The sequence below is a fragment of the Microtus ochrogaster genome, chromosome 24 (assembly GCF_000317375.1).
Source record: "Microtus ochrogaster isolate Prairie Vole_2 chromosome 24, MicOch1.0, whole genome shotgun sequence".
Classification (NCBI taxonomy): Eukaryota; Metazoa; Chordata; class Mammalia; order Rodentia; family Cricetidae; genus Microtus; species Microtus ochrogaster.
The window spans coordinates 36712443-36721687 of record NC_022024.1 but is presented as its reverse complement, the minus strand read 5'-3'; the positions used below and the strand labels follow the sequence as shown (position 1 = coordinate 36721687).

Here is a 9245-nt window from a genome sequence, read left to right as displayed (position 1 = left end):
TCACTGAACTATTGGAATACAGAAGTACAAACAGGAAAAGGAGAAGCAGCAAGGGCACCGGGCCACATGGCTGGTCACAAGGTCAGCAGGTTGTACACTTGATGCGAGCAAGCAATTATCAGGACTCAGTACTAGCGAGAGACAATCACTGACGGGAAAGAACAGAAACTAGCTGTGGGGAGGCAGGGTAGGACAACTTTCGGAACGCCTGGGTACAGGATGATAAGGGGCTTTCTCTTCTGTGAAATAACACGACTGGACTAGAGATATTTTCAACTCAGACACAGAGCTACTGAAGAGCAAGAGAATAACACAATGAAGAAGTAAGAAACAGAAGACCTTAAAAAGAGAAGAACACAGACTGGCAGCCTGTGTTATAAGAAGTCCAAAATTGGCCTATGGTGGTGCACGCCTTTAATCCCAGCACTTGGGAAGCAGAGGCAGGTGGCTCTCTGTGAGTTCAAGGCCAACCTGACCTATATATTGAGTTCTAGGACAGCCAGGGCTGTTACACAGAGAAACCTTGTCTCAAAAAACCACCACCAACAACAAAAAGAAGTCAAAAGGCACAGAATATCAGGGGTCCTACTGAGGGGCAAAGCAGGGCGTTTCTATGTGGAGGACAGGCCTGATGGTGCATCTTATTTCCAAAGCGGTGTTAGACAGTCTGATAACCATTTAAAAGTTCAGCCAGTCGTCTGGAAATACCTGGGCTGTTTATAGGTACAACATTAGTGAGTGTCCAAACTGGTAAGTTAGGGATCATAAACACACAAACATCAGACACCACGTGATACACGACCTAAAGGAACATCTGAGGAAAACTACAAAATCATGCATCTTAGAATGTCAGCATAAAATCAGTCCAGACATTTAGCAGTTAAAAGAAAATGTTCAGAAAGGGCACAGTCTATAATTTACTGATACTAATCATCCTGACTGGTGTAGGATTCCTCTGGAGTGCCAATATATCTGATCAATTACTCTGTTCCATCTCTTCATCTTTAATACCCACCACACTGTCATCACTCCAGGCATCAAACTGGGTGGCCTGTGCATGGGAAGAGTCGCTCCGCCGTTCATCGGGGATGCTAGCCTGACATGAGCTGGCAGCCTGAGAAGGTTGGTCAGTATCCTGGAGTGAGGAAGGTTCTGAATCTGTAGATGAAGGTAAGTTAGGTGCCGGCAAGTCATCTTCAAGAACCAAACATATCAAGTCCCCAGAAACAATCCCATATGAAGCCAAGGTTTCTTCATCTCCAGTGAGGGCATCCTTGTTGTTCAATGTAATTGCAAATCGGGTATCAGAACTGCCAAGAAAGATGGATGAGCACAGTAAGAGCTACCTACTCCACTATTCCAAACAATACATTTGGAATACACTAAACTACATGCTGTGTACCCAAAAGCACTAAGTAATAATAATAATAATAAAAGCAGGGGACTAAATTCCTTGTTCTTCTCATCCAATGCCCAAGTCATAGGTTTCTAATAAGTTTAATAATAGGTTTCTATAAGTTTAGCCAGGGGTATGTAGTACTTATTATTAACCTACATTTTCATCGATTCTAAAGAATGCAGTTTTCAGTATTTTAACAGCTTTAAAGTTGAAGTGCTTCCTAAGCCTAACACATCAATTTAATCCACAGCTTTACTTCCAGCTTCAGATGAGCTGGGAATTCAAACTCAGGGTGTTAGGCTTGTGCAGCTGTGCGTTAGCAACTCCCCAGCCCGGTTCTTTTTTCTTACGCACACCTATGAGACACTACTGGAGTCAAAACCATTCCCCCTCCTTAGACAATCAGCCGCTCCGCTGCTGCCTGCAAATGCTCTGATAAACAGAAAGCTGAAAATCTGCCAGCTGCCCTTGAAAGCACCATTTTGGAAGAGAAAGGGAAAAACTCCCCAAACAAACAATAATTTTGTAGAGAACAAAAGAAAAACGCTCTACAGGAATACACCTGTATCATATGGACACAAATGAAAGCTTCCCTTTTGTTCCCCAAATAAACAAAATTTCAAAGGAATGAATTTACTTTCACAATCTGCGGAGGCCTAAATTCCATCCAACTAATCAAGCTCAACTTTGAAAACAAGCCTGAAAGAGAAACTAGCTGGGTGGGGCTCTTGGGTTTCACAGCTTTTCAAGATGACCCTACTCAACTGAAGAGTGATACAATTTATAAATACCTTAAACATAGGAGTCTCAACATGTGTGGAGGAGTAACTGTTACCAACACATAAAACACTCAGTTTTACACCAGGATGTAGTGTGATTTCCACATCATTATGTGGAAATACAACAATATGTTGTTTAATCCTTTTAATGTGAAAAATGGCTCTTTAATGTTTGGGCTAACATTATTTTCATTTTATTTTATTTGATGGGGTCTCACTATGTAACCCAGGCTGGTCTGGAACTTGCTATGTAGACCACATGGTGTTGAACTCAAAGAGACCCCCTTGCCTATGCCTTCTGAGTGCTAGGAATAGCCAGAGCTCAGGCTCACTTTTAATCTAACAAGATCTGAATCTGGGGTGGGGGAGAGGTAAGAGAATGAGAAATCCGTCTAGGACCTCATTTTACTCAAGTCCCTACAAATAAAGTGAAAGGCTATTAAAAATGTAAATTAAAGGAAAGGGCCAGAGTTTATCTTTTTAAAACATTTTATGCCCGAGTTCAAATTTCTAGCTCACCACTTGAAGTGAGTCGTTCAATATACTTGTCTATGACCTGAAAATAGCTTCGGAAACATAGAAGCTTCATCGGCAATACCAAAAATCAGAAATAGAACTTAATCCTTTTTCAACTTGCCACCAAACTGAAAGTTTTCTGGGGTCATGCCTCTATTTTAGAAGCACGCGTACTTCCTAAAATGTTGCAGTGAGAAAGTTACAGCAGTCTGGCATAGGCAAGCTCAGCAATGCTTTTAGTTACTGTTGCCCTAAGCAGTGGCACTAAGGACAGCGGCCTAGGGTGCAAGAAGTTCATCACTTCAGGCGCGATGCTTTTCCAATTTAGCCACTGAATTCAAGCTCCGACGGTTCTCATCGGGAGGGTGTAACGCAGGCTCCCTACTCCCGACCGCAGCTAGCGCTTCCCGCCTTCCCGGTGGGGGGGGGGGGGCGCAAACCCGGAAGTGACACTCACCGGGGACGACAGCGGCAGCCCGGGGAGGCTGGGCCATGGTCTCCCTAAGCTGGAACCCCGCGAGCACCCAGCCCAGCAGCCGGTCGCCACAGTCACAGGTGACCCGGCAGGCGACCTCACGTGACCGCCAGGCGCGCCCAACCCCCCCCCCGCCCCTCCTCTGTCCCCGAGGCCCGCGATAGGGGACCCCGCTCACCTGAACCCCCACGTGGGCAGCAGACTCTGGCGGAGGTGCGCGCGCAGATGGCCGAGCGTCGGCTCCGGCTCCGGCACCTCCAGCGGCTGGGTCCGCTTCTGAAGCCGCACGCGCAGCTTCATGGCGACAGGACCGCCAGCCTCGGGCGGCGGCCGCGGCTACCGGAGCGGAGGAGAAACCGAAAGCGTTCGCCTCGCTCGCTCTCGACTACGCCCCCTACTGCCCAGTTCGCGAGTGGAGCGCCGAACGCCTTCGCTTCCTTCCCATCGGTGGCTCGGCGCACGACGGCGCCCCCTGGGGGCGAGATGCCCACGGCGCAGGCGCTGAGTCGCTTAGGCTCGTAGATAATAACCTGCGCGCTTCCCTGCTTGCAGGATCTCTGCAAGGACCGCTGCCCACTGTGCGAGGACCTGACTGCCAGTTCGAACCCGGTGGCGCTGTGTTTTTGCAGGCCCCGAAATGAACTGCTCTATCCCAGTCTTTAGAGTGCTCAAACCTGACACAGGTTTCCTGTGCTGTCTAAAGAACCTTAGCATGGAAGCTGGCATCCCTCAAGGGCCATTTGGGTCTGGAGTGCCTGGGCGACCTTAGTGGCCTTCAGGTGAGATAAGAATAGGATAATGGGCTGTGAGGTGTTATTAGCAGCTGCCTTTGCTTCTGTAAAACTTGCTTATCGCTGTGGTCTTTTTATTACTATATAGTGGGAAAGTAAGACAAACTGGGGGAAGTAAAACAATTTTCCCGCCCAGCTGTAAGTTCCATGAATGATTGTACTGCACACCTTTCTGACTTCAGTTTTAAAATCCCACCTTTACCTCCTTTCCACACACAGGCTGTTTTAGCTCTATGGCTGCCGTCCTACTAGTAAGCCCCAAGAACACATTCATTTAATATAAATTTGAACTGAGCCTAAGTCTTTGGTTTCTCCCAGAGCATTCAAACGCCACATCAACAGTATAGCTCTTCACTTCCCAGGGCAAATCCTGGTAAACCAGCCTGCCTCCATCTTAGGTCTGAAAGCCATCTTATAGTAAAGACAAACTAGGCTCATTCTTGTTTATGATTAAATCTCTGTTTCTCGAGGATTAGGCTATGTCCCTACCTGTAACCATAACTATAACTGGTTCTGTACTGCCTGTGCCAGGACTTGTAATCATGTCTTTGTTTCAGAGGGTTATTATGACCACTTGCAACCATTTTGTTGTTATTGTTGTTGTTTAAGAAGGTTGTTATGGCCAACGTGTTATCCCTGTGTTCTCTCCCATAATCCCACCTGCTTGCCTGCCAAATCCCCCATTTGGAAAGTCCCTACCCCCTAACAACCTTTTTTGTACCCATGTCCAATGCTGGTCTCTTGGACCTTGCCCTTAGGGAAAGAGACCCATGTACAGAAACTAAAAAAAAAAAAAAAAGCTTGCTTTAATTAATTTGGCCATCATGAGTTGGACTGGTGGTCTTTCTCCTTTAATCTGTGGGGTTAACATTTTTTTCTGTGGAATAAACAATCCCTGCCCCATTTCTTCCTTGGCACTGCTCTTAGAAACTTGAAGTTGAAGCCACCTTCTTTACCTCCCTCAAGCTTCAGCAAAATTTAAAGCAGCTTGTAGTTGCTGGTCTTTGTCGCACAGTGTCTTAGTAACCTCTTGATGCCTAACAATTGCCCCCAAAAGCTTACTAGCCTACATCAATAAAACATTCATTTCTCCATAGGAACCTATGTAGATTGGGAACTTGGGGGTAGTATAGATAGGTGGTTCTTTCTCGGGCTCTCCTGCCATGTCTGCCTGAAGATTCAACTACAAGCATTATTCAACCTATTGCCTCAGTTTTTCAGAGATCTGCTTGCATGTCCACATAACATGATAGATGATTCCCCCAGAGTAAGTGACCCAAGAATAACCAAGACAGAAGCTATGAATAAGTCTTTTATGACCCAGCCTCAAAAGTAATGTTTTTTTCTATCATTTTTTGGCTACAAGCCAACATTTCAGTATAAGAATATCAAACCAAAAGCATGAATATTGATATTCATTATAAATATATATTGATCTTGATTTGAGACTGATTGTAATAGAAAACAGTTTTTATGAAAGAGATAGTCTTGGCCTGGGCAAAGAGTTTAAGACAAATTCTAGAATACATGAGAAGCCATTGAAGAGTTGTAAGAGAGTCTTTAATATCAAGGTCTTCAATTCTAGCCAGTGGAAATTGACTTTGGGGGCAACTACCCAGGAAGGAAGGAATTAAAAGGATACTATATGGCCCAAGGGATTTAGGGAGAATTGGAGAAAACTCATAACCACACCTAAGACCTTGCCTGATAAGAAAGGTACCAAAGTTGGGACTACCGGACAAAACTGTTGTCACCACTGCTAGAGCACACAGGGGTGTGGCTGAAACTGTCTCTGCTATTAGCAGACACCTTGTGTTTTTTTTTGTTTTGTTTTTATTTGTTTGTTTTGTTTGTTTGCTTTTTCCTGCACCAACAAAATGACACTTCTAAAAAAGATTCTGTTTCCTCATTTTTCTTTCCAATCAAGAGTTTATCGGGGTGTGCCCTAAGGAAGTTTGGGCCCCATTCCTGAATCCTGACCACAAAAGAGACTGAAAATTAGAATCTGACTTTCTTTGGGGAGGCAGAGCTTATTAGAATTTCCCAGAAGCATAAGGAAGGCTGTCCAAATATTGATAGGAAACCCTGAATTTGACAAGTACACTCTAGCGCCGTGCTCTGACCTGAAATGTGTGATTTCCCATAAAAAGGTATGGGGGGGGGGAATGGGGGCTTGACACCCTGTAGGGCTATAGAGATATCTCAGTGGTTAAGAGGACGGACTGCTCTTCTGGCGGACTTGGATTTAATGTTCAGCATCCACATGGCAGCTCACAGCCATCTGTAACTCCAGTTCCAGAGGATCCAATGTGCCCTTCTGGCTTCTGTGGACACCAGAAAACTATATAGTCCACAGATATGCAGACAAAACACTCATACACTTAATATTTTTTAAACTTTAAAATAGGGGCTGTTTTCTAACGCGTTGCAGGTGGGGTATCTGTATAGATTGTTCAGACTTAAGCTGGGGATATAGTTCAGTTGGTAAATGTTAGGTCCAAAGGAAAATCACAAGCACCCCAAAAGAGCAGGCCTTTTGACTTGGTCCAAAACGATCATCTTGACTCATGAGGCTCATGCTGGCTTAGCAATCATAGGATTGCTGGCAGATACTTTTAGCATTCCTCAGAAACAGGTTTCTGTATGCCAAAATGAGTCATTTCCATTATAGTCCCTTGACTCTGGCAAGGGGACAAATGGCTGTCCATTTGTCCTGCCACATCAACTTGTGGTTGCATATCAAAGCACACGCTGTCCTTCTGTCTCCTTGAGTCCCCGTTCACACACACTTGCTATGCATTTAAAAACCCACACTAGCATCCTGGAATGCTGTGGGCTAATGTTCTTGTACACTGTAAAGATTTGTCGCTTGTATTGATTTAATAAAACGCTGATTGGCCAATGGCCAGGCAGGACGTATAGGCAGGGCAACTGGACTAGTTGAATTCGGGAAAGAAGAAAGGCAGAGATGCAGTCACCTGCCAGATGCAGAGGAAGCAAGATGAGAATGCCTCACTGAGAAAAGGCACCAAGCCACGTGACTAAACACAGACAAGGATTATGGGTTAATTTAAGTTGTAAGAGCTAGTTAATAATAAGCCTGAGCTAATAGAACAAACAGTGTATAATTAATGTAAGCCTCTGTGTGTTTCTTTGGGATTGAACAGCTGAGGGACCAGGCAGGACAGAAATTTCCAACTACGCTAGCTCTTCTCACCATGTCCTCTACCCTAACATCCCAGGCTGCTCCAGTTCACAAGGTTCCCTCACCAAAACTACTCATCCTCCATGTAACACACATGGCTTTTCCATGCTCCACTTCCCTAGCCCTGGCCATGTCCCATCTACTTCTTTTTCTCTCTGCTTTGGACTCTTCCAAATGTCTCTGGATATTCTCTCTCTCTGTGTCTTATTCACAATGAAAAGCCTTCCCCCAGTCATGGAGCAGCCATTTTAGTGGTTTCTTTTCCTATGCCCTAACTTACAAAGTGCTCGCCACACATTCACAAAGCCCCATGTTTGATCAATAGCATCGCACAGTCTAAGTATAATGGTGCATGCCTGTAGTCCCAACACTTGGGAGATGTAGAAAAATCAAGAGTTCAAGGTCATCCCTGGCTACTTAGCAAGCCCCATCAGTCTGGGTTGCATGATCCTGACGTAAATAGCAGCCAGGCATAGTGGTGCATGCCTTTAATCCCAGCACTCAGGAAGCAGCGGCAGGATCACCTCTGTCAGTTCGAGGCCAGCCTGATCTACATTCCAGACCAGCAAAAACTACATAGAAAGCTCCTGTCTCAAAAATCAATCATCAATCAATCATTTTGCACTGGCTTGGTCTACATAGCACATTTATTTTTTTTCTTTTTAGAATTAGATATTTATTAGATGGGTTATGGAGGGGAAGGAGAAAGGGGAGAAGGGGGTGAGGGGGTGGAGAGAAAGAGAGAGGGCTTGTTTATTTTTTTATCCAATCAATTGTTGTTGAAATAGGAGCGGCAGGGCTGCGTCCCCTGCACCCGGCCACCCACATGGCTAGCTTAGCTTATGCCCCAAAATAATTACACGGAAACTGTATTCTTTTAATCACTGCCTGACCCATTAGTTCCAGCCTCTTATTGGCTAGCTCTTACATATTGATCTAACCCATTTCTATTATTCTGTGTAGTCCACAAGCTGGCTTACCAGGAATGATCTTAGCCTGCGTCTGTCTGCAGTGGGAGAATCATGGCGACTCTCTGGCTCAGCTTCTTTCTCCCAGCATCCTGTTCTGTTTTCTCCGCCTACCTAAGGGTTGGCCTATGAAATGGGCCTAGGCAGTTTCTTTATTAATAAGAAATCATTACCACATCAAATTGTACTAGTGTGAATTAAATACTTACTTTATATTATTTATCATAGTCTAAAATTAATTTTTCATTGCTGCTGCCCAGCTCTGTCCACTGGAAGATGAGTCTTCCATTGGTTCTTGTATTTGTTTTTCCATCTCTGTATTTTTCCTTCATTTATTTTATTCAATTCCATTTTTGAGTATTTTCTTACTTCCTGTAGCTATGAGGTGCAATGGGATAATTTTGTATATTTTCTGCCCTAGGACCAAAACCAGCAATTTGTTTTTCTGAGAATCCCTACCTACTTTCATTTTTTGTTTGTTTGTTTGTTTGTTTGTCTGGAGAATGGCATTTGACACAAGATCTGGGTAATAATTATACTCACTGTTAATGGAGCGTCTTTGCTTCTGAGCCTTCCTGGCTTAACTGAGCAAGGTTATAGCTTATTTCCATAATAGAATATGTATTTCTATATGTAACCAGACATATTATGATAGATCCAACTCTGATCCATTCACATATGAATCACAGCCTCCTCCTGCCGCAGCCAGTGTAGCACAGGCTAAAACTTGGAGTTCCTGGCAGAGCAGAGCAATGGCACATGCACGGGTCACACGGTCTCTGGGTTTCTTTTACTTGGAAGAGAAAACAGCCTTCTTTTCCAGTTTGGCATATTTAAAGGGTGGAGTGGGGTTACTGCATTTCTGGGAGTATCAGGCTTTCTTCACTAGAGTTTTAGCAGTCACAGCTACCTGAGGCACTTTCCTTCTGGGTATCAGATGGCCCTGCAGTTTTCCACAGAGATGAACACCAAGGAGAGGATTAACTGAGTCACAGGATGTCCTTTAATTATGATTTGCCCCTGAAAGCTGGACCAGCCTTCTGTATAGCAGCATCCTCCCTTGAGAGCTGGACCAGCTTTCTGTATAGCAGTATCTTCCCCTGAAAGCTGGA

At 44.6% G+C, this 9245-nt stretch overlaps 2 protein-coding genes across 2 annotated transcripts in view; one reads left to right on the top strand and one right to left on the bottom strand.

Moving 5' to 3' along the window:
• The window catches only part of Fbxo7 (F-box protein 7), a 17654-nt gene extending 14097 nt beyond the window's left edge, over positions 1–3557 (bottom strand). The window contains exons 1-2 of the mRNA XM_005358261.2: positions 3348–3557; positions 1016–1310 (exon numbers count right to left, since the gene is read on the bottom strand). Of these exons, the coding sequence (XP_005358318.1) occupies positions 1016–1310; positions 3348–3469 (417 nt within the window). The 5' untranslated portion in view covers positions 3470–3557. The remainder of the gene's footprint in view (positions 1–1015; positions 1311–3347) is intronic.
• Positions 1–9245, top strand: part of Bpifc (BPI fold containing family C) — an 81809-nt gene that overhangs the window by 19232 nt on the left and 53332 nt on the right. The window lies entirely within an intron of this gene.